At 33.5% G+C, this 27229-nt stretch overlaps 1 protein-coding gene across 1 annotated transcript in view; it reads right to left on the bottom strand.

Annotated features, from left to right (window-relative positions):
- The window catches only part of CEP290 (centrosomal protein 290), a 56683-nt gene that overhangs the window by 22232 nt on the left and 7222 nt on the right, over nucleotides 1-27229 (bottom strand). Inside the window, 21 exon segments of the mRNA XM_076334143.1 lie at nucleotides 860-1315; nucleotides 2076-2187; nucleotides 3165-3316; nucleotides 5410-5615; nucleotides 6450-6561; nucleotides 8107-8280; nucleotides 8840-9070; nucleotides 11844-11946; nucleotides 14171-14286; nucleotides 15305-15454; nucleotides 16444-16608; nucleotides 17192-17334; nucleotides 18724-18808; nucleotides 21893-22005; nucleotides 22485-22572; nucleotides 22664-22764; nucleotides 23423-23585; nucleotides 24114-24286; nucleotides 24827-24944; nucleotides 26817-26939; nucleotides 27015-27104. Of these exon segments, the coding sequence (XP_076190258.1) occupies nucleotides 860-1315; nucleotides 2076-2187; nucleotides 3165-3316; nucleotides 5410-5615; nucleotides 6450-6561; nucleotides 8107-8280; nucleotides 8840-9070; nucleotides 11844-11946; nucleotides 14171-14286; nucleotides 15305-15454; nucleotides 16444-16608; nucleotides 17192-17334; nucleotides 18724-18808; nucleotides 21893-22005; nucleotides 22485-22572; nucleotides 22664-22764; nucleotides 23423-23585; nucleotides 24114-24286; nucleotides 24827-24944; nucleotides 26817-26939; nucleotides 27015-27104 (3174 nt within the window).

Raw genomic sequence — 27229 nt, forward strand, 5'->3', positions numbered from 1 at the left:
TTGCAAATAAATTTCAGATGACCTAACTAAGCTATACCCTATGCATCTGTCCAGACTGAACAAAAAAAGCATGCAAGAAGTTTGGTTGACTTTTCTAAAACAGCAAAAGATTTTCAAAACCATTAAAAACTGTAGGTATTCAAAAATGCACAGGTACTAAGAATAACAGACATATTTATGTCAAAATGCTCTAGAAAAATATTTGAAAACTGGCTTAAAACTGAAACACGCCAAGAGCGCTACAACCATTAAGCAAAATACAGACATCTTTACTCATGACAGATATAACCATATTATATAATACACAGTGATCTGGAAGAGAAGCGAGAAAGCCTTATTCAAATTTCAAGGCAATGTTGTTTACAATAGCAAAATATGATTAAGTAGAATTACATGAGTATAATAACATTTCTGACCATGCTGTCTAAATTATTGCCCCTGGATTTATTTGAAAAGACATGGATTTGTAGTGAAGATTTCAATGCTAGCTCATGGAACAGAACTTCAGAATGCTACTCTGTGTTTAATTTAACTTCATTCATAATTCAATTCAATTCATAATTTAATTCCATTTAATATAACTGAAGTTATAGTTAGCCTCTACTTCCTATGCCACTTAATTGGGCAAAAAATAAATTAGTAAATCTGACTGTGCTTTTACAGGGCAAATAACTAACGATGTATTACTTTTTTTAAAACAGGAAAACAAAAAATGATAGCTGTTATATTCTAACAAAGTGTGTTTTGAAGTCATTAAGTTCTACGTTAAAACAGATGTTTAGGGAACAAGCTGAACTGAAATGTAATTTAAATGCAGATCAGATGAACAAAAGTTATTCAAAGTTGTAAAATAGCAAACCTTTTGAGCTCCTCTTGTATCCTTCAATGCACTTATTAATTCTTCTAAACTTTTCATTTTTAAGTCCATCTCTAATGCTCTGTTTTCTGCATTCCGACGGTCCTGCTGGGCATGCTGAACTTCTTCCAGGATCTTCAGTTTGTCATTCTGTAGCTGAATCATTGTTTTAGAGAATTTTTCTTGCTGTGCTAAAGGCAGAGCACCACTAAACTGTCGCCGCAAAGACTGAACTGTCTGTTGTAGATGTTTGGCTCTATTTCTTCCTTCCAGTCGGGCAAAATATAAGGCTTGCTCTCTCTCATCAAGCTTCTGTTCCAAACGTAGATTATGGATCTCCATCTTCTGTAGTTTCAATTTAAGCGTCTCCAATTTGCCTACAGCAACAGATTCACTACCTTGAAGGGCTATGATATGTTGATGCAGTTTTGCAATAACTGCTTTTTCATCTGACTGTGCCTAAGAACAAAATATATAGAACAAATTTATTTTTCATTTTGAGTATGTTAATGCAGTGTATATGTAAATACAAACAAGCTATTATTTTTTTATATTTTATATATTGCATGTATTTTATTCCATAGGTAAGAGCAAGAATTAGCCTCTAAAACCAGCTTTTTATTTTTCCGCTATTGTTCCTACAGCCACATTTTAGAAGTACACCTTTTCAGATACCGATCTTAAAAACTGTATCTTTCCAAAACAGGAAATGAGGAAGAAATGTATACCTAAACTTAGATAATACGGTAACATAAAAGCTGACAACACTGTTGTATTTAGGGATTCAAACCATTCTAGAACATGAAAACAAATCCCAAGAAATTGTTTCAGCGAATTATAAAGCAATATAATAAGTCTACTGCAAATCTTCAAGATTTACAAGTCATTGCTTGTCTTGTAAAAAACGATCAAACTTTCCTGATATTATATTTAAATATTGACCATGAGCTATTAATCATATAGGAATAAATATTACCTAAATAACATGGAAAATAGCTCAGGATCTGTAATAGCTGTACAGCTAGAAATGGAAAAAATGGAGAAGGTAATAATTAATGTAATATAGAACACTTGAAAGGGTATGGCGACTACGAGGACCAGCTTGCTGAGGTCCTTCTGAAATGCTTTTGCAGTTTCCTAATTCACTGTAAAATTACTTCATTTCTTCTCACTATGGGAAAAAATCCAAACTGCAGTGTTAATAAAGGTTGAATTTTACCTGATAGTCTAAAATTTGCATTCTAAGAGATTCCACTTCTTTATCTCTGTATTGCTGGCGTGCCTCCAGAGCTTCAACTTGCATTTTTGCTACATCAGACAGTTCTCTTAACCTTGCAGGGAAAACAAGAGTATTGTGTCACTTGAAATCACTGAATAACGTATTAAGTTTTTCTACATAGAAGATGCTAAGAAAAGATGCTTAGTATGTTTCCTCATATCAAAACATTTGAAGACTTTGTTCTTTTCAGCATACTCTTCTCTACTACTCAAAGTCCTTGTTACGAAAATTCTTCTGTATTGCCTCTCAGCTTTTTCACAGGACATTTTCCTGTAAGTTATACAGAAGTTTGCTAGCAGTAACCTACTCAATGCCATGGTTTTTACCTGAACGAAGCATGTCTGTCCCCTATTTTTCTCCCACTTCAGGACATAAATGCTCAAAAAGTTTCATTCTCAATTCCTTTCTCTGCTTCCCCAAGTCTACTCACTCATTTTCAGTGTCAAAAATCGCTGCAACATCCCCACAGACTTTGCTGTTTTAGGAATGTAATAGGATTACATTATTTACTCAAAGACAAATGTCCATATCAACATACCTAAAAAGGTCAGTTTTTCAATTTATGCATACAAATTTAATCTCTTTTAAGTAAATGGCAAAAAAAAGCCCCACTGCAGTTTAATCTTTGAGATATCTATGACTCTTTGAAAGTAAGAATTGCTTTCCAATGTCTTTTATGAGATTTTCATACATTTAAGGGAGGTTGTGGCACAGAAACAAAATAAACCTTAATTAATTAGTTCAAAAATACTAGTAATACGTATCTTACGCACACTTATCCATGCCTACCCAGGCCGGCACTTAATTCCTTGTTCAAATCAAAATGAAGCAAATTACTTTCTTAATAGTCATGAATTAAATGCTTCATTTTCAATTCCAAATCTGGCATATATAAATGCCAAAAAAATGAGGCATTGAAAAATTATCTGTTAGTAATACATAAGTAGTGTATTACATAAGCCTATATAGCCTAAATTTTTGCATGCTTTGGAACATACTGCATTTGAAATTTGTTACTTCAGCACTTACTTTGATACTTCGATCTTGAGCTCCATCTCACGCTTCTCTAGGTCCATGATTTTTTGTCTGTCTGCATCACTTACTGCCTTACTTACACTCTTTGACAGTTCATCCCTTAATTCCTGTTCCACTTTCTGTGCCTCAAGGTTGACTTTGGTGAGCTTAAAAAAACCCAAAACCAGAAACAAATAAAATGGTATCCTAAGCACACAACTGCTCCCAACCCTGCAAAGGAAACGCAGTGCCAAATGTATCTTTTCTTTTTTAGTCACTACAAAACACTGTTCAGCTGCGTGCAAAAAACAATTTCCTTTCCTCTCTGCTTAAACATCTTTTTGTTTGCAGCTTTGATACACATAGAACTGATACACAGATCGGCACAGAACAGGATTCTAAATTAAACACAATTTTTATTAGTGAATTTTCTTAAAACCATTACCGCAATAACTTGCTCTTAAACTATAATAAGAAAAGAAGAAAAAAAAAAGAATAAGACTGTAAACTCTTTAGGAAATGAACAGTCTCATTTATATACTGTCTAGTATCGGGATTGGTAACACAAATACAGGTTATAAGCGCCAAGACTCACGATAGTGTAGTTCTTTTGTTCTTTCTACAAAGAACTTTCATAATTAAGTGATATTCTTTCAAGCAGCCTGAATTTTCAAGTTGATTATTAAATACCAAGTAACCAATGTTTCAATTCAAACCAAAGAGCATTAACAAAAGATAGACATTGGAAAAGCATTAGGCAACATAGAGAAGCCTCAGGAATTAATTTAGTAAATACAGTTGTGGCAGATTAATCTGATACCACTCCTTAATAAAATAACTGATTTCCTAAACAAACAAAAAAAAGTGTGGTATATCTTATTATCGGTACTATCTAGAAAACTAAGAGTCATGTTGAAGTAGATTTATGAGTTTAGAAGGCGATGTCTAGCAGACTTCTAGTTATCTGTTCTTAAGCTGATATCACTTACAACTTTAGCACAATCTTGCGGGTTTTTTTTTATATATATATATATATATATATATATATAAAAAAGCAGTGATGCTAGATTAGGAGGCACTGACAACAGGAGTATATGAAACAGAAAATATATGTCCTGGAGCTACAGAAATAAGGAAAAAAGGGATGCACAGGGGAGCTAATAAGAAAAAATTGTGTCATTAAGAGTTCATTAACTCAAAATGAAGGAAGACCAGCATACCTAAACGTATTGCAAGACAGATAATAATATATGCAAAAGAGAAAAAGGGAAATGTGATCCTAAGGTGCATAACCTGAGGTATTTCTTAATGAAATAAATGAAGTCATGCCATCAGATGAGGCTTTAACAATACTGCTGCTGAAAAGCTTTATATACTTTCAGTTACTCCATGTCCCAAATTAATTCAAATCAAAACAGTGTAACAAACACTACTAAAACAACAGAGAAATGGGGAGTCCAGATAACAGCAATCTAAAATAGCTGGGCTAAAGTCTAGCAAAGCACAAGGAGGGGAAAATGAACACAATGTTCCTGTCAACATAACTATTCTTTTTCTTCCCTTGTGTTTAAATTATAGGCCAATACTGGCACAAGAACAAATGTGTACAAGTGCCTATAAATAAATTTAGACTGGAAATTATAATAAAGTCTCCTACTATTAAATAATGAATTTATGGAACAAACTTCAAATATGAATTGTGGGGACAAAGAAATCTCACAAGATTAAGACTGATATGACAGGAATACTAAGGATCATCAGCTTCAATGGCACATGACTTCTCTTCTATTCCTGTATTATAATGTTTGTCACATGACAGAGGACATAGCCAGCCTGTAACAGAATCATGACACTATCATTTGCAAAAGGGATGCAAAGGTCTAACATTTTTTGAATCGTTAGTAATTAAGGGAAAATGAACAGAAAAGGGATCATATGAATTAGACACAAGAAATAACAGGTCAAGAACAGACTTTTTTCTAGCAGTCTGCTGAAAAACTAGCAAACTATCTGTCAAGATGCTCATCATGTGTTTTACAGAGATTAACTAATGTTTGAAATAAACTACTGCAAATTAATTAAGTTATATTTTTTACAAATGTCCTGTGCATGCAAAATTGCAGCTCTTAAAGGCAGCTATATTTTGCACCATAAGCTTATTTGCCAGTTGTGATACAAAATAGATTAATCCTTTTTGAAAAGCACAAAAATATGCTTTTAAGATGTGTCAGATTATGTTGTTAAACTTCAACAGATTTACCTCAGTGAATTTTGTTTCCAATTCAAAATTACGTTCTTCTATTTGCTTTACAGTGTTCCTTAAATGTTCATACATTCGTTGCGAATGTTCTGCTCTCTGTCTTTCATTTAGTTCCTTCATTTCCAACATTGTGATTTTCTTAGAAATGGACAAAATCTCACTGTTGGTTATTGCTTTTGTATCCTTGTCCATGGCATTGTCATCCCCTACATTAAAAAATATTTAAATTAGGGAATACACAAGCTGATTCAACTATGAAAATTATTTGCACTAAGAAACAGAACATGAGTTTTGCTTTATCTCTGTCAGATAAACTTTATCAAACCACCTGTATTATTTTTTAAACTGCAGGCATGGTTATCTTGCCTTATTACATGTTTGCAAGGTATATAATTTGAATAAAATATTATTATCAATTATAAATGGGTATATCTGCAACCATGAGTACTGAGACTGATAACCATTTTCAGTGTAGCCTTTCACTTTATCCTTAATTCAGCTGGAAAATCTTCAGGAAATTTAATTTAAAATCTGTAAAAGAAACAGATGTGGATGAGTTCTTCTTGAATAATGGGAATGTAAACTGTACACAAAGAAGCCCCAGCTATCAAGAAAAAATACTTAGTTACAGAGCATGAAACCAGGACAAATAAATCATTTTCCTGACAACCTATGAAGTACTTTGACTGACAATCAAGTTCAAACATATTGCACCTTATTAAAAAAAAAAAAAATCAGGTGATATTGCTTTACAAGTTCCAGCTTTTAAACCCTTGACCCAGTAACCCAAGAAAAGTCAACGTGGAACAGTTTCCAGAGGAAGATACCAAACTTGGTTTTGGTCAAATAGATAAGTAAAATGAAACAAACCAAAAGAAAAACTCACCAAAAAATATTAAGACCGTTAATGAAAGATACAAAATAGTTTTGACTTTTTTTGTTGTTTTAAGATACATCAATTTTAAAATGTTTTAAAATATTACTTTTACACAGGACATACCACTTGATTTTTAATGTTGCAATATAACTTTCATACTTGCCCAGTTTAGTCATCTGTTCCCAAGCCTGTTCTACAGTGTGAAGTTTCTCTTTCGTGATCTCCAGTTCCTTATTCAATAAATTTATCTGTGCTTTCAAGGATTCATTCTCACGCTGTATGACAAAAAAAGTTGCAACATAAAAACAAACTATTTAACTGTAGCAGACTTGATGTTTAGTATCTATAAAATCTTTTAAATGAACAGATTTTACCTATGCACAACCCATAATCTACATACAAGGCAACAGAAGAGCATGTTTCCTCTTGACTGTAAAAATGCTAGTCTTTGCTGTCTATGTTGTATCTTATTGTCAACTAGTATTACCGTGAATATTTATCATCAGTGACTGTGATTCCTAGAGTGTCTAGAATTAGATGAAGAAATCTATGTTTGTCATACTAAACATCCCACACTAAACAATGGGAAAGAAAGAAATACTTCCGGAGGATATTTCATCCCGCACAGGATATTTCATCTTGCACATAAAATACATGTTTGAGACAGATCATTTGCTTCTTTCAGCTCTTTTAGGCATCTAATATGATGCCAAACATTAGTTTTGTAAATGTTCCTTCACTCCTCCAAATAGAAACACAAATTTCCACATTAACCAGTAAAACAAATTGAATACTTCATATTAATTTTCAATTTCTAATTTGCTAAACACATTCTTAGTTTGCTATTGATAAATGATTCTCTAGCTCTGTGAAATTGCTGAAATAGGCAATGCAAGTTTTCATACACACAAAATTTCATAAAACAGAGAAGGAATAATTCATTCTTTAGCTAACACAAATGTACCTACCGGTTCCCAAGCAGACAAATTTAATGGTTCAGTAAGCTTACCCACCACATGTATTTAACCCTTGTCAACCACAGAAACCCAACAGACAAGAACATGACATGAGTTTTAACTACTGGTTAAACTACTAGTTTCTTGGACTATTATTTCTGACATGAATGAAAGTGGGAGGTAGTAACATATCTTTGAAGCCAGCTTCACAGTTCTTGAAAAGAAGCTCCCTTCTACTTGAGAATAAAAGTTCAAAGGAATAGTTACATATTTGCAGTCCCTATGACATTTTGCAAAAACATTGTGAACAATCTTTGGTTATTTATTTTTTTTATGAAAGTAAAATTTCAAAGGTTTACTGCCTTTTGGAACTGAACATTTCATTCTTGTAGGTCAGGAATTAGTAAGAGCACTTACTTTGAGAGAAAGCTTTGAAAGTGTTTACACTTATTCTACTTTCCTTATGACCTGCAAAACTGAAGATGATAGCAAACATTCCTTCTGCCAGCCTTGTTTTGGTAATCAAAGAACTAAAAAAACTTTGTGAGGGAAAATACCCAGAGCTTAACTTAAAAAGCAAACAAACAAAGAAAAAAGCCAAACAACCAAAACCACCAAAACAATTAAACAAAATGCTTTTATGTTTTAATCCGCTGAAAAATACCAGGTAAGCAAATTAAAATTCGATAGCAACAGTAAGTCTCGCTCCAATATCTCATATCCACTCTGGAACTGTTATAACCAGCAGGTCTAGGGCTGGGACTTCTGTTCTATCTTTCTATTAAGTGAGAACAAAAACCAATACAGAACAAATGTATAAAGAGAGTTTTTTCCCTTAGGGTTCAAACATAACGCAAACATTACCTCCATGTGTTCCATGTTTGTAGTCCGCTGGACGAGCAAGTTATCTTTTTGTAACATATCTCTGTATTTAGCAGTTAATGCATTATACAGCTTATTAGCCAGTTCTAGCTCAGACAATGGCACACTACTGTCCAACACTTTTTGCAGAGCTGCAATCTTAAAGCTAGCCATTTCCTATGAAAATAATCAACACAATGGGTTACTAAGGTCTGCTAGATCTTTAAATAGAAAAAATAAAATTACTCCATGAAAAAAAGAATACCACTTAAAATAATGCTTTAGCACCTGATACTGGTTTATTATACTAAATTACTGTCCATCTTTATAAATTGCTTGCAATAAACATTGACAAAATTTCCCTGGTATTCCAACTCTCTGGGTAATTTTATCAATAGTTGCCTTTCAATCATAAGGCACTGTCAAAAACATATTTTATAAAGATGAGTTAATACAGGCCCTAGTAACCTGCAAGGCTAATAAGTAAGATTTGGTTTCATACGACACTTTCAATAAAAAGAACTTGCTGAAGCAACTTCAGAAGGGGAAAACTGACAGATTTCGTATTATGATGCTTATTTAAATACAAAGAATGTTTTGACAAAATTTATAACAGCATTTAACAAACATTTGCGTAATGCATTCAAGAAACTAGTACTGCCTCCATTTAAAAGAAGTGTATTTATTGCCAAATTGGAAAAATAAAAATGTGTACTATTACTACTATAAACTATACCTTGAATCGTTGCAAGTTTCCAATCTTCCCCATAACTGCAGTCTCCATATGTGTTATTTCACCCTTTAGTTTCTCATTTTCTTTCCTAAGATGTCGTTCTGTTTCAAGTAAAGTGGTATACTGCCTTGTTAGTGACCTTTCATTAACTTGTAAAACAGTTATTTTTCTGTTATTTTCTGCAAGTACTTTCTTTGTTTCATCAGGATCCAGCTGAAGTGCGCTGAGTAAATTCTGCAAAATAATTTTTTTAACAAGAGCTTTGTACAGAAATATGGTAAAACTCAACTACATAGACAAGCTTTCTTGTACATTTTTTAATCTAGGTGTAAAAATTCCGTTAATCTGTCTGAAATAATTTCTTTTTGCTAGGAAAACATACACTCACACTCAACACATGCACAAGCATACAATATTCTATTATAAGAAAAGAAAAAAAAAATCTTAAAAATCATTAGTTTCTGAGGAATATAAGCTAAATACATCTGACTGACTAATTGGAATTTTAGTTAATGCTGACATTTTCAAAATCTAGAACAAAAATAATTCTCTGCATACATTGTCATCAGTCTTCCCCCCTTTTACTAGAATCAAAACAAACGTATTGGAACAATTTTCTAAACCAAATAGAATTCTTGTGCTTCCTAACAAATACTAGTAATGTCCTACTTTGAGGACCAAACCAGTATTTGTAAAGTAACCACAGGACCCCTCCTATGGAAACATGCACGTGTTTGTGTGTATGTGTGCACATATGTGTTTGCATGCATGTATAAATCCAAGGTGGGGTGGGCGGATGGGGGGAGGGGGAACTACAGCAACTCAGGTTGCAGAAGGTATGTGAGCTTTAGCTTTGCTGTCATACACATCAGCTTGCCAAGGAGACAGGGAGTAGAAATTGGAGCTGTAAAATCCCAGATTCCTATGAGCCTAAGGAGCAGGTAGCTAGAGAAAACTCCTGAGTCCTGGGAGCCTTGAAGCCATTAAAAAAATCCAGTTCTCTGACAACTGGCAAAGATTTGGCTTTTCTGATCAAGAAGCCTGTTTTTCTTAAGATTTTAAGAGCAAGCAACACATTTTCATTGATCATTTACAGTGAATTAATTTCAGAGAAATGTTTAATCTGAAGATGTGCACCTAATTCTAATAAAAATTACATACTAACAAAAAATAATATTAAATAATAGTACGTATTTCTTATCTCTGGATAGGATGTGTTTCTGGAAACAAAAGCTATCGGTAAACAGTAATTTCTTAAAAGATCTCAGCAATACTTTGATAGAACTGCTAACATCATAAAACTCCATTATATTTTAAAGACATTTAAAAAAACAAATCCCAGAAATATCTTAATCCTGCTACAGTCTACTCCTGTGACTCTGGAAATGCAGAATAAGATACTGAACAAGTTAAGTAAGATGGCATGTGCTTCCCCCCCTCATTTTTTTAAACATACAGTAGAAACATTTGCAAAACAATTTCAATTTCACTTTTCTGGAAATACATTTAGACTTACTTGCCTCAGGATACCATTATTCTGCAAATCAAGTACACTTATGAACATGATTATCAGCAGGACCACATACCACTACAGTCACCCCTCAGCAGAAGAAAAGGGTTAGAACTCAGCTGTCTAAACTTAGGCATCCATAGCCATTTTCAACACCTTGTGATATCCTTGCTCTGTGTCTGCTTCTCTAAAAGGACGTGTGTCCCATGTCTTCTGTCGTATTTGGCAGCTTTTGGTATCTGCCCAAAGACACCCGAAGACATCTAAAATTGCACTATGTCTGTGATTAGGCACCTGCATAAATTCCAGGAACTTTTAAATATAACCTTCTTAAAAAAGTTATTTTTCACTTTTCTTAATAGAATATTGAATTCAGTCTTGGTGGAAGTAAATCAAAATAGAAAGATGAATTCTATTTCCTGTTTTTGTGAAATACTGACACATACACATTAACAGGTATATATAAATAAGATGTAATTCAAATAATAACCTTAATTCTTAGTATAAACTAATGCGTTTTCCATGGGGGTGCCTGCACTGCTCCTCCTCCCAATCAAACAGCCTGGATGATAACTGCTGTTAAGAGAGCAATGTGAGTGTACATAGTGTGTGTGAACAGAATACCTGAGACTGTCTGAGAGGGAATTTGCTCAAAACTGATAAAGTTAAAGAGGAAGATGACCATTAACTAGATTGAACAGTAACCATAAAATTAGAGACTTGAAATAAAGAAGTAGTCAGCTTGAAAATTAGCATAAAAGAAGCATGAAAACTTCTAACAGCGGGGGCAGAGAGAGTTATAATACAGCACTCATAACCTAGTTCAGCTTCAGAAGTTTCTCCACTGTCCCTGCCTCCTCTGTGCAGATGTGAGCACTTTCTTCCTGCTGGACACTGTGAGCCTCGGCACTCCAGCTAATGGACTGGCGGTACCAAGTGCAACAAGTAGGGACCCACACCTTGGGTGTGTGTGTGTGACCTCCTGGGGTGACTTCTCACCAGTGCATGGATTAGCAGACTGCAGGGAGGCGCACGGGTACACATAGCACCAGAGCACCCCCACATGTGCACAGTACCCTAGAGTACACACAAGAGGTGTGTACGCAGTGAACTTGCACTCTCAGGAAAGGGGGTGTGTGCTGGCAACCTGAAGGGGCCAGGGAGTTAACATAACTGTGTGATGTGTGGGATGAGAAATATTTGGGATTAATTCCTGAATGTTGCTTAGAGATTTTTAGGTCTATAGTAACAATTTGTATGTGCCTTAATATTGTGATTTACCTTTTGTATTGTTGATACTGATTCTGAATGTATAGTTCACTGATTGCTAGTTATTTACATTCCACTAATAAATCGATAAACCACTTCCCTTCTGATTTGATTTGATCAGTTTTCCCCTGCAACATTTTCCCCATCTAACAAATTACAGTATTGTACTAAAACCTCTGTTCTATGTATTAAAACCTTTTGAAAAATGAAAGCAACAAAATTACTTACAGAATATGCCTTTATTTTTGTAGCATCCTGTTCTTTTTGCTCTTCTAGCTTTTTCTTTTCCTCTTTCATATCTTCTGATTCTTTCCGCCAGGTTTCCTTTTGACTAAAACAGTAATTAAATATTTTCATTTAGAATGATGAAAGACTTGATGATTTTTAAAACTGTAACTAAAACAGCAACCCTGAAATATTGCAAACCAAGATACTTATTTTTAGCAATAAGGTAATTTGAAAAAGATATTATAAATTGTAGATGGATTACTGAAAAACTATCCCCTCTGTTTAGGCTGCAGCTGGTTTAATGATGAAAATAATTCTTAAGTTGAAGTGTCTTATCTCTTCTTCACATGTGTACTGTAGTGCAGAGACAGAGATGCCTTACTCCCCCAAAATATACACACTTGGGATTCAATCTGCTTTAAATTACACACTTGTATTTCAAATTAATTACTTTCTTGCACGTCTTCGTAAAAATAGGTGAAGTTTAAAACTTTGCTAATAAAAACATTTCCACTTTAAGTACCTCTCTGGAAACTCCAGCTCTCCTTTTTACAGGAAGGGAGACAAAAATCATACTACTGGCACTTACCATGCTGTGAGCCTGGAAATGGGCCTTTTCTTTTTGAAGCAGACTAGGCCCAGCAGATTTCAGCAGGTTTTCACAATTGTGCCCAATAATTTGGCTGATAAGATTTACAGCTAGATACAATGGTTTGGCAAATAATCAATGACTCTTTCCTTTGCATGAAGCACTTGCACATTCATTAGCTAAGAGAGACAACTTGCAAGGGGAACAAGGCTTCTGCAGTTCCTGAGAGACAGAATACCTAAGTTGATTTTGAAGTATTTTTAATTAATCATACGGAACGGTACAGTATCATAAGGAAAAGATTACTCGCTCATCCTCTGAGAATTTCCCCACAGCATAGTAGTTGGCTTTTTCTTTAAAAGACGTCGGTTCAAATTTCCCTCAGGAAGTGGACAGAATTAAACTTAGGTTTCCCACATCCAAATTCTGCATTGGAGGTCAGACTTCTAAACAAAAGGGCAGGTAATGGCTGTAAAATTAACTCATTTTTTTCAATGGTTTTGCAAATCTTTCCTTCTATTACATTCATTTTATTTCAAATGCATAAAGGACATAATTTCCCAGCCTAGTCTATTTCAATGAAAACCAAACAAAAACATAAAAAGATTCAGCTTCGCTTTGGCCCAAACTACTCTCTTCTATCCACTTTTATTTATTTATTTGGAAACAAAAAAAACTATGAACTGTTTATACATCTCTAATAAGGAAATTCCTATAGACTGTATAGGATAGTTCAGGCTAGTTTAAACAAATAATCAAGGGTATTTCAGAAGTAGTATTTTCTCTTCAAAGAAGATCTCTTAGTTTCTTCCATAATGGAAGAAAATGGAGGAAAAGGAAGGAAAATGCTCTGAAAGTGAGTCTATCGGATGCCAAGTCAAAGAATCTCCTCCCCTAACTTCAATCTGTAACAGGTTTGGAGAAGGAGCTTTGAATCTTATCCCTGTCATTGGAGATATCTAATCTAGTAGTAAATGAGGCAGTATATTATAGCCTTTAATATTTTCAAAAAGCTGTAGCTTTAATGCCTCAAACAGAGATAATGTTAGCTGGGAAGTCTTAACTCACTCAAAGAACAAACAGAAGGTCCTAAAAGATAAAACACCCCTATTCCAAAAGCTGTCCAGTGACTTGTTCATTCCGAACCAAAGACAGAGAGGACAAAACTAACAGTCTGTTAATTGAAGAACCCAAATCACCATATTCATCCCTATGCTCCCAACAGATGAAAATCCTTTTTTTTAATCATAAGAAGAATTTTATAGAAATTAGATTCAATGAAGCATATAAAAGAACTAAGACTCTGAAAGAAAACCAACTACAAAGTCCTGACGATCTGAAATTTTGAAACAGAGATCTCTGACTGTATTTGGATAACAGTTTTCTTTTTTTTCCCCTCAGAAAAACTGTTAGGACCCATACTTGAAAGCAAAAGAAAATGAGACTGAAGAGTCCATAATACCAGGTTCTAATAAAATACAAGATATCAGATGCAGAAAGCACAATGCAATCCTCATTATAAAGTATGCAATACAAAGGGAGTCCAGCAGGAAATGTTTTTGTATGAGTTTTCTGAATCTCTACAGGACTAAAGAAAATGTATGTAGTCCATATCCAAGAGCAGCAGCATTTATGACGTTAACCAAAGAACTACTTCAACACAGCAGCAAATCTTGTACTCAAAATTATTAAACATTTAGATAGTTGAACTTTTGTAATTCAGAAAAGAGAACGATACCTTTGATATTCTTTATACAGCAAGCCTTGTTGATGACGAATTACTGCAAATTTTCGCTTGTAGTCCTCTACTGCATCTTCTAATTGTTTAAGTAACTGTTCTTTGTTTTCCAGTTCCTAATGATTATTTTCCAAATAAAAATATTGAAGTGATTAATATAGGTTTTAAACATGAAAGGATTAATCAAAATGCCAGTTCTCCCTTGTGTTTTTCATGATAGATGCTTCTGTCATGAACTGTGTGAACTGCAGATATGAAATGTGTATTTTCTTTAGAAGCGACAGATGAAAAAAAGTCCATTAAACTTTGGCATTCATATTAATAGGTGTGAAATAGTGCATAATTGCGCTGTGGATTACAGCCCTCGAAGTTCAAAACACCATGACATGTTGCTAGTCCACAAAGAATACTAATCAAATGTCTAACTGGAAAGGGATGTTTTCTTCTCATGTTCCCAAATACTCTTCTACTTTATAATCATATACAGTTGAAAAATATTCTCTAATCAACAAAAGCAAAGTGATCAAAGACAGAACAAAATAATTCAATAATAATAAAAAGGTAAGTTCTTTTTACTCCAATTCTCAAAGAGTCAATTCTTCTTTACTATATGCTTGTCTGCTATGCTTCCCATGGGAATCACTGGCTTCGGTTTCAATGTATTTATGCCTCTTTTTACAAATTTTGACATATTTTTGACAAATAATGGAATGAAAATTCATATGGTAAATAAATAGAGACCTTTGCTGCATAGAGAAAAACTGTTCAGAGTAGGATTTGCACATGCAGACTCAGGTGTGGAATCCAGACAGCAGTAAGAGAGAATTTCTCATAGAAAGAGTACAGCTGCAGAAGTAGAAGGAAGAGTGGGCAAATATTTAGATCAAAATTCAGATTTAAAACAAAAAAAATCTGAATTGTTGTCAAAAATTTAATTAAACCTTCCAGATTTACAACATAGCAAAATACTTACAGCTTTAAAAAAATAGAATAGCCCAAAGAATTTTCTGGATGTCAGAACTTCAAAATAATTTTGGAGAGTTCTCCCATGTCCACACATGGCATGGTACTGGGTTTTGGGGGAATTAGCTATATGTTACAAATATTCTTGATATCAAGCAGTAAATGAGTTACCTGTATAAGACGTATTAAATATTCATTCAGAGAATTAATCATATTAACACTTGAAGGAACCATTCCTTCTGGAAGATTCACTGTTCGGAAGACAATATTGGCACCTTCTGACTGATGTAATAAGCAAATTTCATTTTTCAGTTGTGCAATCTAAAGAAAAGAAACAAAAACATAAAGAAGTAGCTCTTGCTATTCAATTAAAAAAAAATCACTGATGGAAAATATGTTGTTTTCCTGTGCTACATCAGTTGTAATTAACAACCCCGTTCACTTCCACTTATATTCTAAAGCATTCAAATACTCTTTAAAGTAACCTTTTAAAAATGCTGTGATTCTGTAAATCATTAAATGCATAATATCTTAAGCCAAATTTATCAAATGACTCCAGCAATCAGGGCAACTTCACATATCTAAGGATTCACCACAGTTTTACTCCAAATTGTTTAAAACACAGTGCATTTCTATTCCTTTTAAAAAGATAAAGTTTTGGATAGAACTATTGCAGTGGTTATTTGATGGCTTATTCTAAACAAATCTTTGCCTTTTCATTTAACTTCTTAAAAGCTCTCTGGTTCTCTACTCTAACAGTACATAAAACACTATTCTAAAATATTAGTTACTGGCAAATCTTTTTGCATCACCAAAGCGGTTCTAAAAGGCAAATTTAAATTTGGCTTCTTGTAAGATAATACTCCATTCCTCATTCCTGCCCTGGAAGAAGCATTCCACAGAATCAACTGTACAACTTAAAAAAAGATACAGGATTTTAGAGAACGAGTCATCATTTTAGAACACTTAATCTCTGTTACCTATTTATAAATAGCAAATGCAAGCCTACTGGCTTTTTGAAGAAAGAAATCTGTGAGCTTTTTTGGGCACAGCTCTCCCCAAAAGATAGGCATGCTTGGTGTTTAACATGATAGGATATTCCAAGGATAAAGTAACATTAAGAAGAGTAAGATTTGAACTTAAAAGGGACAAACTGGTAGATCCAATAAGTAAATTTAATTAAGATTTGTATAATTACACTGTTCACATAAGCTAAATTCAGCATCTTATAGATTGTGTGGTTTTGTTCTAAATTATCAGAGCAGCCACTTTTCAAGTACAAAATAAATTGCATAAAATAAACTATATACCTTTTCATTTGCATTTGCCAGCTGATTAGAGAAATTTGTTGCCTCCGCCTGACTCTGTTTCAGTTCCTGTCTTAATTCTTCATTTCGTCCTGTAAGCTGGTCAACCTGAGCTTTCAAGTGCACACTAGCATTCAAGATTCCCTCTGAATTCCTTGACTCCATTGCCTAATGCAGTAAACATTTAATTAACAAAACAGAGAAAAAGTGCAGAAAAGCATTGTTTTTTCATAATAAACTGGAGCCCTTAAGTTTAGACTACATGAAATTAGCAAAAAGCATGAAATTTTAACATTTTAAAATCTACTTATCAGTTTCCTGATGGTATATTTGCCATAGACTGTGATTTAAATGGTTAAATTTTCCTGTAAAAACACTGATTTTTTTGGTAAGATGTTTGAATAAAGAATTTTTCTTAAATATTTCCTGCAGGTCCCATAGAGATAAGACATGCAAACAAACTTTTACCTAAGCTTTATGACTGCGACAATAAACTTGCCATAGACAGTTTTATACTATCCAGCTGAAGATTTTTTTTTGTTTTTAAATTTTTATTGGTAATCTCTTGTTGCTGTATATTTTTAATTTGCATTTTTAAAGAGGTATCACACTATGTACTCCTACTTGTAACTAAGGAAGTATATGTATAGGGAAGCTACTATTTAATTTACAATAACCCAATAATTGAGGAGGAAAAAAAAAAGCCTGTAAATCCTATACAGCTAAATAATACTTTAGAAAGCAAGCTTACATTAACTAAACGATCCAGACTAGGGATTATTAAGGCTGTTTCTCCTCCCTTCACGTTAGGATCCTTCTGCATTTCCCTGACAGCTTGCAATATTTCTTTCATTCCTTGTTCAAGTTGTTTATTCTCTTCTGATAATTCTTTAACTGTAATAAAAATTGTAAATGTGTCTAAAAGCACTGAAAAAATGAGTTAAGGTTTCCTAGAACATTTCATCATAATACTTGTTGATTTGATATATAAAAAGAATTTTCATATTATATATAGACATAACCAATTAGGAAGTTAAAAGTAGAGCTGCTAGGAACATCCAGAGAGTATGTTTTGCTGGAGAAATACCAACAAAACAATAATGAAATGCTTTATGGGAACACATTTGACTTTATTGAACCTTCCAGTCTACAATGTTTCCTGCCACTTTTTTCACTTCTTTAGTAGCCTGTCTGACTGGCTTTCACAAATCCAGAAACATGGCTGTCTTGGCAATGTTTGGGTATAACAATGAAGTATATAGGAATTGCCTGAATTCCTGCTGCAGACTGGGAAAAAAAGAACACGTAAATTATTTGCAATAAGGACTCTCAAGACATACAGTTTTCCTGCCACCATTAGTGTCTCAGTGGAATTCCAGAGTTTCCAGCATAGAGCAAGAAGCCTGGAAACTTTAAAAAAAACAACAAACCTGTCAGGACATTCTCTGCATCTTAACAATATGGCTAACTGTCCTGAAGACCCAGGAGTGAACTGCAAAATTTGGAGCAGTTTGAGCAGTTTCACCAAGTCTATTTTGAAAAGTCAAAAAGAATTTTTAGAATTCACATTCTCTGGGAAAAAATTAAAATTCTTGTCTGGAGAAATCAGCATTATTTTTATTTCAGAGTTTGCAAGCAGTGCACTTCAGCTAACATACATATATACGTAAGCAGCAAGTGGGTTTAATTCCTCAACACTTCCCTGGAGCCAGAAAAGCACTACAATTACACAAGTAAATTGTGTAATTGTTATAATTGGGGTCACTCACAGACTTAAAGGCCTTATTAGGTCTAATTCAGGAAGGAAAAACATGAGATCCTAGTTTAATGTATTTAGTATGAATAAACTATGTTTCATGTACTATCACTAATTTAAGTTTAAAATTAGCAACACTATATATGTATTTATACACACGCACACAAATATATACACTAATATAAACACAATTTTAAAAAAAAAGTCATTAATGAGAATTCAAAGCAATTCCAATTCGATAAGTGCCATTTACATTCATTGTTTTGTAATCACTGTGTTCACACCTGGACCAATTCACAACCATAATTTCCACAGTTCAGAAGTGTATCAGAATGATTGTATAATAACCTTCTATGTACACAGCAAATTCAATCATTGTGAAAGATACCAAAGTAAACTGCATTTAAAACAGAAACTGTAAAGTCAGATATTTGTGTTCACAATCACAGAAACAGAACAACTAAATAAGCAAACTATCTGCAGGTACCTGATAACATTCCCTAGTTTTAAAACAGTTTGCAACTTACATTTAGATTGAAATTTGGCTATTACAGTCCTGTTCTTCTCCAAATCTCTCTCTCTCAAACTTAATTCATTTGTAAGGTAGTCATTCTAAAGAAAAGAACAAAGACGACTCAAAAATTGTAATTTAGGAATTTTAGTATTAGAATTTTCATTAAGACTGGTTAAATGAGTATAAATGCTTGAAAATATTGCTAATCCATATATATGCAACAGTGAAATTACATAGTATGTAAACCAAAATGAGGTGTTACATAGAAGGCAACAATCAAAGAAATAGCCTCATCTTCACAGCAACTAAATTATCAGGAAAAAATATTTAAACCATGCATAAACTTTATATAAATATTTATCCTGTTTTTTTTTTTTTAAAACCTTGTACTACCTGCACTGCCTGGCTTCTGCATCTTTCAAGATTTAATTCTCTATAACTATTTAGCATATTCTTGATCAACAAATCTCTGGATATCTGCTCATTCTAAAAAAACCCCAAGTTAGTTATTACTATAGGATTGTATCTCCATTTATATAGAAAAAAAATTGTATTTCCAAGACTTATCTTCCAAAATATAAAAAACCCCACTTCTTTTCTACTGAAAATGCAATAAGTAGGCATTATTTATTCCACAGCTTAGATAACACAGTATTTTAAGAGAAATCACAACAGTAAAGCATACTCCTGTAGCATGGAAAAACTTGTAGAATTGAAAAAAGCCTGATGTATATAGACTTATACTTTCCATTGATCAATTACATAGCTCAACAGGTTCAACAGAAATGCCATCAGTTCCAAAACATTTCAGTTAAAGATAGGAAAGACCTATTTGCTTATCTTATACATTGTAATCGTGATGTTTCCTCATCACATTCTTAGATGGTTTCTCCCAGACAAAAAACACAGATTCTAATTTTAGCAATCTAATGTTCTAGTCCCAGCCTTTTTTCAAGTTTGGAGTATGCCTTCATGAAAATTTCCCAGTCCACATATGAATCTCCTGCCTAAAATGCAACGGCAACAGAGATGGATTCACTGGAAGAATTACACAAGGTGTATCCCATGTAACACTGTCTAGGCAAACGTATTCTGGGGTCATGCAGCAGTTGGAACAACAGTCTGGTACAGACCAAGAATCTGTGAGACTCTGAGGGATTGACTTGATCCATGCCCCAAATGTATCTCTAGCAACCAAAGCAATGTCCTCCACTATACTGAAAACTCACACACCATTTCAAGGTACCAATTTAGGAAGCAAGCAGTAAGTAATTCTTTTATATGATTTATCATGTGAATAAAAGAAACCACAGCAAGCATCCTGAAATCAACCCATTCTTTCACTGATTAGAAAAAGTTTTCAAAAACCCTTTTGAGAACCTAAAAGATTTTATCATTAGAGATCATTTTAATGAATAATGGAATTTTTCATTGGAAATCATCTTTTCTGAAAACAGATACACATTATCTTTGTCAGTTGGCAGGGAAATGGATAAAAGGATAGAAGAACCAACTCAGGAACTTCTTAGATGTTTCCCAGAAGGAAAGGCCTTTCTGATTTCAAAAGTCTAACTTTACACCATCTGTTCTCTCTGGAGGCAGGAGACATCCTCTAGTCAAATAACATCTGCGTCTTTTAACAGAAATCTCATCTTCTGTCTTTCATACCAAAGGACTGATTCAGTCCCTACTTCATTCAACTAACGCTTGTAAATTACCATTTGTATTTCTCTGTATTTATTTAAAACAATTTAAAAAAAAAAAAATCTCAAACTATGTTGTTTAAAATACAGTTGCAACAATTAATTTGTATGAGATGCAGGGCTTTATGCACTAATAAGAAAAGTGACGAGTACTTTGTTTACACAGACGTGTATAAGGTCTAGGAATAAAACCTGTTCTCTCTTTGTACCCATCTATGTGTGTGTGCACAGGTGTTGTGCAAACTTTTTCCACTGACAGAATGAAAATATATTCCTACATTTTTCAATTCTACATCAACAAATAAACTGCAAATTAATGACTTGGCACTTTTTTATTAGAAGAAAAAATGCCAAATTCTATTAGAACTATCCTATAGCTTTAATTAATAAAGATGAAAGTAAACTAAAACATCTTTATTATTTGAATTTATCTTCTAAATAACTGCAATAGATATAAACATACCCATACTATAAAGGTATCTCACCTGTGATCTAAGAAGGACTAATTCTCTCCTCAATTGCTCTATGAGATTTTCAACAGGATCTACCTGACCTGAGCGTTCTGATTGTCCGTTTTCAAGTCCACTTGCCAAAGTTTTTACTTGCAACAATTCTGTTAGGCATTTCTTTCCTTCTCTGTCGTCTTGAAAGGTAGTTAAATCAGAAAACTTTACTTGCGAACAGTCTTGCTTATCCTTCAATGTCATTATTTGTGTTTTGTGCGTTACTGGCTTTCCAAGAGCAGATGCACAAGGAATCAGAGAGTTTTTGCTGAGAGTGAGTCCTGGGCAAAAATTTTCCTGACCTGTTTGGTCTGAATTAGAAGTTACGGACACTTGATTCTGAAAAGATGGTTTGTTTCTGTAATTCCGGTTATTTACCTCTGAGGCCTGACACACTCGCTGATAAGCAGAAAAAGAAACTGTGTAGTCTGATTTCAAGTCTTTTGACATCTCTCTATTGTCTGTATCATCTGTTATTCCTGACGACTGTGTAAATTGTAGCTCTGGTGATACGAAAAGCTCTTTTATATCAAGAGTTTCAGAACTACAGTTGTCATTAACTAGTTGCCACTCTGTCACATGTTTTGAACCTAAATGAACCGAAGAAGTATTTCTACTTTTTTCCAAGTGATCTAAGTTCTTAAGTACGCCATTAGTTCTTCTAGGTAGACTTCTCACAGCCTTACTGTTTTCAGCTATATCTTTCTCTGACTCCAAAAGTCTAACTGGTGCTTCTCTATCTGCAAGTCTGTTTCTCCTTTCCACGTTACATGAGCTGCTAGCCTATATTCACAAAAAATATAGAATATTCATTAGTCTTCTAAAAAAATTACAAATTATTAATTTTTGGATTTTTTAAAAGCCGTTAATAAAAAGCACCTAGAGAAATATTTGAACAGATATTTACAAAATAACATTATTTTTATTTTGAAAGAGAAATACAATAAATGTTTATAAACTTGCTTTATGAACCTACCTTTGCTTTTACTTCAGCAATATCATGTCTGTTCAAGAAATCCAACTTGCTCTTACTCATTCCCTTCTCTTCAGTAAAGCTATCAGTTACCTTGCCGTCACCAGCATCCAATCCTAATTGCAAGTAAATGTACAAGTAATAAATTATTACGAATTTTTAATTGGTCTCCAAGCAAGGGAATATATTCCATTTAGTATATCTGAGCTCTAGTTTTCTACCTGCAAAGTAAGGAGCTGTACACCTTTCCATTTGAGCACATTATGCTTCCCTGGGTGGCACAGAATTGAAATTTTAAGATTTTTGAAACACATACATTATATAGATTTACTGGAAATCATGGCAAGACCGTCCTGCATCTAAGAACTGCAAGCCAATGACACAACTCCCAGTGATGCACTACTAGCCATCACAAGTCAAAAAACTACTGGGCTGTAAGACTACAGAAATACAAACCCACTCACCTCTTCCCACAGATTCAATGAAACGTATTTAGCCTTGTAATTTAAACAAATGAGTAAATATAACATAGCTATATTAATAAGTATAGACAGCATGTTTTTGAAAGGACAGTTTATAATAAAAAAAATCCTACCTATTGTTGGAACTCTTCTTCCTTTCTCCTGAGCCAACTTACGAACCTGTTTTTTCAGTTCAATTCTTTCCTCTTCTAGTCTTTCAATCTGCGTATTATTATTCACAGATCAGTATTTCATTTGTTCAAATACATTTTTATTATGTAGCTCTTACACAAAAATAGGATTTATCACTTGCCTCTTGCAAAAGAATCTGGTTTTCAGCTCTGTATTGATGCTGCTTCAGTGCTTTGCTGTTTCTGAATTCATTTAAATCAATCATTGTCTTTGGCTCAAGACCTAAAATACAGTATATGCTGTATAATTATTCAGTAAGGAAGAACATTAATGTTAGTATCATTAGAATGCAGTTAATTTAAATCAGAACATAACCAGTCAAGTAGAATTAAAAAAATATGTTGATAGTTGAATATATTTCTGTATATGTACACACATCTTATGCTCCATATAATAACACCTGAAGAAAGCATAATTTTACCTGTTACTCAAAAACCAAAATGCAATAAAATGCCACCTAAAATTAACTGTATTTATGTTTAGATTCTTCTATGTAAAAATAAGCCTGTCCAAAGTTTTCTCTGTTTTTCAATGTAGCATTACAACTTCAGTATGCTATGGTTTCCAAAGACCATAGTATGAAATTCATTAAGCAGTGTACAGTCAAAGAGGAATCAAAACCAAAAAAGCACTACAAAACTTATTCTTCTACTTTCTTCAGTCAAAGCAACCTGTAAGCCAAGTTTAGTCATGTACATTCAAGTTGAGTCATGTACATTCATGCAGTTTGTCCTAACTCACTAAAACTACTTGCAAATACTAGCAGAATATATAAAACTATTTCCAAGTAGTTACTTGGTATAGTAAAAGATTTCCATGATATAATGTTATTTCAATTCTTACACAACAAATAATTGAAAACGTAATGGATATAGCATACCTAAGCGCTCTCTGAGGTCTTCATTTTCATCAAGAAAATCATTTATTTTAAATTCGAGTTTATTGACTTCCCTAATTAATGATTCAATCTCATGATCTCGTATTTTGATTTGATTTTTTAAATCTTCTATTTCAGCAAGAGCCTCTTCCAAACCATATATTCCCTGTAAAAACCCAAATGGAAAGTAAAAAAACCCCAACCAACAGATGTAAGAAATAAATTATGAATCTGTCTTTCATCATTACACAGATAAGAAAAAATGTTTTTCAACCTGTATCACTCTTCTGCATTATGCTTAGTGAAAAAAGTTACTGAATAAAAAGCAGATCTTACAAATCTGTCTTTTGACTACAGAGGAGTCTCTGCATATTTCAAAATTGAGTCCTCTTACTACATGATCCTTTGAAGAATCATATCTTGAGTGTTCAATTACTGTTCAATGGACTTCAGAAGCCCACGTGAATACGTTAAAACTGGCAACTTGTAAAAATTGTTAAGTATGGCTAAAAAATTGCATGCAGTCAGTGACCACTAAATGTTATTATGAAAGAAAAGAAAAGAAAAAAAAAACCCAGCATCAGAAGTCATTAATTTAATTTCTAATTAGAACACAGTCAACAAAAAATGGAAGGACGAAATGATCTCCTAAAAATATGATTAAATACCCTGTCCGCTCTAACAAATTGTTTACCAGTTCATAGTCTCTCATTCGTTTCAGAGCCTCAACAAGCTCTTTGTCCTTTTCTCTAGCTTCTGCTTCTGCTGATGCTGCTGATTTCTCAGCCTCCTTAATTCTCTCTTCTAGCATTTTTAACTTTTCTTGCATATCCCCAATACGATTCTGCTGAGCAACAGATGAGTGACCTGGAAACAAAAACCTCGATCTGTTTACAGTTCAACTACAAATTCTTGCTATCAGCCATTAAGCAAGACAGAAACGCTTCAGATGATGTTATAAAAGAGATCTTCATTTTCTGCTCTTTTTAATTAAGTAATTACAAAAGACTACATGTAAGAGCTTTTTTTTTTCCTCCTAATCGTTCATTCAAACAATATTTATAAGAAGTAAGTGCTCGTAAGGGACATCAGAATTTATTTTGAATTGCATGTTACTACTCATTTGCAATTCTTGATAGAGCTGAGACCTTATACGTTATGCTCTAACCTTTACAGACCAGATATAGTTTTATTAGGCACTGTATTACCCATAAAACCCACTGAAGTACTGTGAATAAATTGGAACTCTTCATGAATGTTTAATAAAAAAAATTAGAGACTAATAGTACTCAAATACTGAAAATCTTTTTTCTGTATTTCTAAAGAATAAAGAATGCACAGTAAATTTGTGGTTTCTTATTTTCCTTTCCATAGATATTAAAATATCTATGGTCATGTTATCTTTACCTTTTTGGAGACCATTTTTTAATTCCTCAATAACAAATGCATTTTGTTCCATTTCTTTGGTATACTGTTCGACTTGCTCAGTAAGCAATCTTATCTGAGCATCTCGCTCTTGCACACCCTACACACACAAAAAAAGAAACTCCATTAAAGAATTCTTCTTTACTGACAGGCAAGCTACCAATACAGAACACTACACAGTAAATGAAGAAATTCAAAGTAGCTAATACAAAACAATTTATAGAACATCAAATATACTGTACTTACAACATAGAGTTCAGATATTATCTAGCAGTTGGGTATATAAAGGCAAAGCAGGAAAAATAAAAGAAAGAGTAAAAATAAAGCATTCGAACACACACACAAAAAGCAGTATTTTAGTTTATCAATTTTAAATGGAACAGTTCTCTAAGAGTTAGCCAATGTATGATGAAAAGTTTCAGATGATATAGGTTTCTTACAGCTTCCTCATAAACAATTACCAGTGGGAACCGAGAGATACAAGTTCAAGATTGGGAGGACTAACAATCCATCATACATGACACCTGTACTGCAGACTGCCTTTCAGCAAGTCATCCAACTTTTACAAATTCATATCACACCTTGTTTTGCATGCATATACATCCATAAGTACACACAGACTGTGAAAGTGACTTCCATTTATATTATACTATTTCTGTGCTTATATACATGAACTTCAGAAATATCACAGAGAGCTTAATGTTATTTTTTCTGTGATGAACAAAAAAAGAGGAAATAGATAAAAAATAGGAAAAAGATAAAAAAGAGACTTGGAAAAAAGTTACAGAAAGTAATTATAATGTAAAAATCTCAAGAGTTGCCGACCTTACTTTATACCAATGTTATGAAAAACAAAAGCTCAGGCTTTCTTAGAGGACAAATATAACCACATTTCAAATCTAAAGGTAAAGAGCTTAGCAAAGTTGCAAGGAGCTAAACGTAACCCTTTAGAATATAAACATACACTGAACCATAACAAGCTCAGTCCATTTTGAGTTAAAACACAGTGCAGTAACTTGATTTATTTTTTAAGTGTCTGCTTTAAAAATATGCTTATTTCCACAAAACTGTTCAAAATGTCATGCTAATGATGGTCATCCAAAACAGCAACCTCTACAGCCATCTAGTCAGCTAAAACCAGACTCTACAACTGCTTATGAAAGTTACTTTCAGCTGCCTTTCTCTTCTGATCATCAGAGGCCGATTTGTACTTAAGGTTTTTTTCTCCTGAGAAGCTATCTGTTCCTAGTTTTGGAACACTGTGTAAATATATCTCATCATACTGCTCAGTCTACAGGGTCCCAACATGCAACACAAATGTCATGACACGTTTATTTAAAAAACGTGAAGCAAGGCAGGAAATCATCCTCGTATTATACAGTATGCTTTCCATAATGTATATTTCAGGGTTCCTAATGAGCCGTGTTATTTATTTATTCTTTTTATGTTTTTCAAGAAAGTTGGGAAATTCAAAATCATAAAGAACTACGTAATTTTGCATGAATATGACAGATACTTAAATTCAGCTAGCTCTCTCATGGGCTGAACCACAGACTTAATAGTATGGCATCACGTGAGACAAAGGAACACAGAAAATTAAACACTAGGTAAGACTGTTCCTTGACTAAAAAATTTAGAGGACAAAAACTAAGCTATAATTTAAAAACATTAAATTACGGATGCTTAGATGTTAAAGCAATGACTCTACTAATAGTTAGAAAAGATAAATATGAAAGTAACAGAACCAACTACCAAAAGCTCAGTTCATACATACAGCAAGAGAAGTTTCCTTTGTGCATTGTCTATTAAGCTAACTTTGTAGTGGAATGAATCAACCTGTCTCATAATTCTCAAACATAAGTAATACATATTCTGGTATTTGCAAACTATGAAAGACTAAATAATTATTTGGTCACTAGCATATTTAGTGAACGGTAATTTCTATGCGTTTAATTTCTCACATAGACTGTACCTGCTGAAGGGCCAGTATGCTGTTTCTGTCTACATCAAGTTGGGCCATTTTCATTTTCTCTTTCAAGTTAAACAACATTTGCTGATGCTCTAGGAGTTCATCATCTTTTGAAGCTAAGATTTTCTGAAAAGAAGATAAAATACCATCAGAACACTTGAAATAATTCCTAAAAGTAATAAAAAAGTATCTAAAAAGTACCTTCCATTCTTCAACTTTTGCATTTACAGCTGCCATGAGTGGATCGTCTTCCTCATTCTTCGCTTTCAGCTGGTCTGAAAGCTCTTGAACCTAGAAATGCCATTTGCATGAACATCATATCACATATATGTACAAACATACTACATCAAGCACGTACAATTTAACAGATTAGCATTACAGCAGCAAGGGAAGGTCATGACTCTTAAGAACAGAGT

Source organism: Aptenodytes patagonicus, chromosome 1 (genome assembly GCF_965638725.1).
Source record: "Aptenodytes patagonicus chromosome 1, bAptPat1.pri.cur, whole genome shotgun sequence".
In the NCBI taxonomy this organism is placed as follows: Eukaryota; Metazoa; Chordata; class Aves; order Sphenisciformes; family Spheniscidae; genus Aptenodytes; species Aptenodytes patagonicus.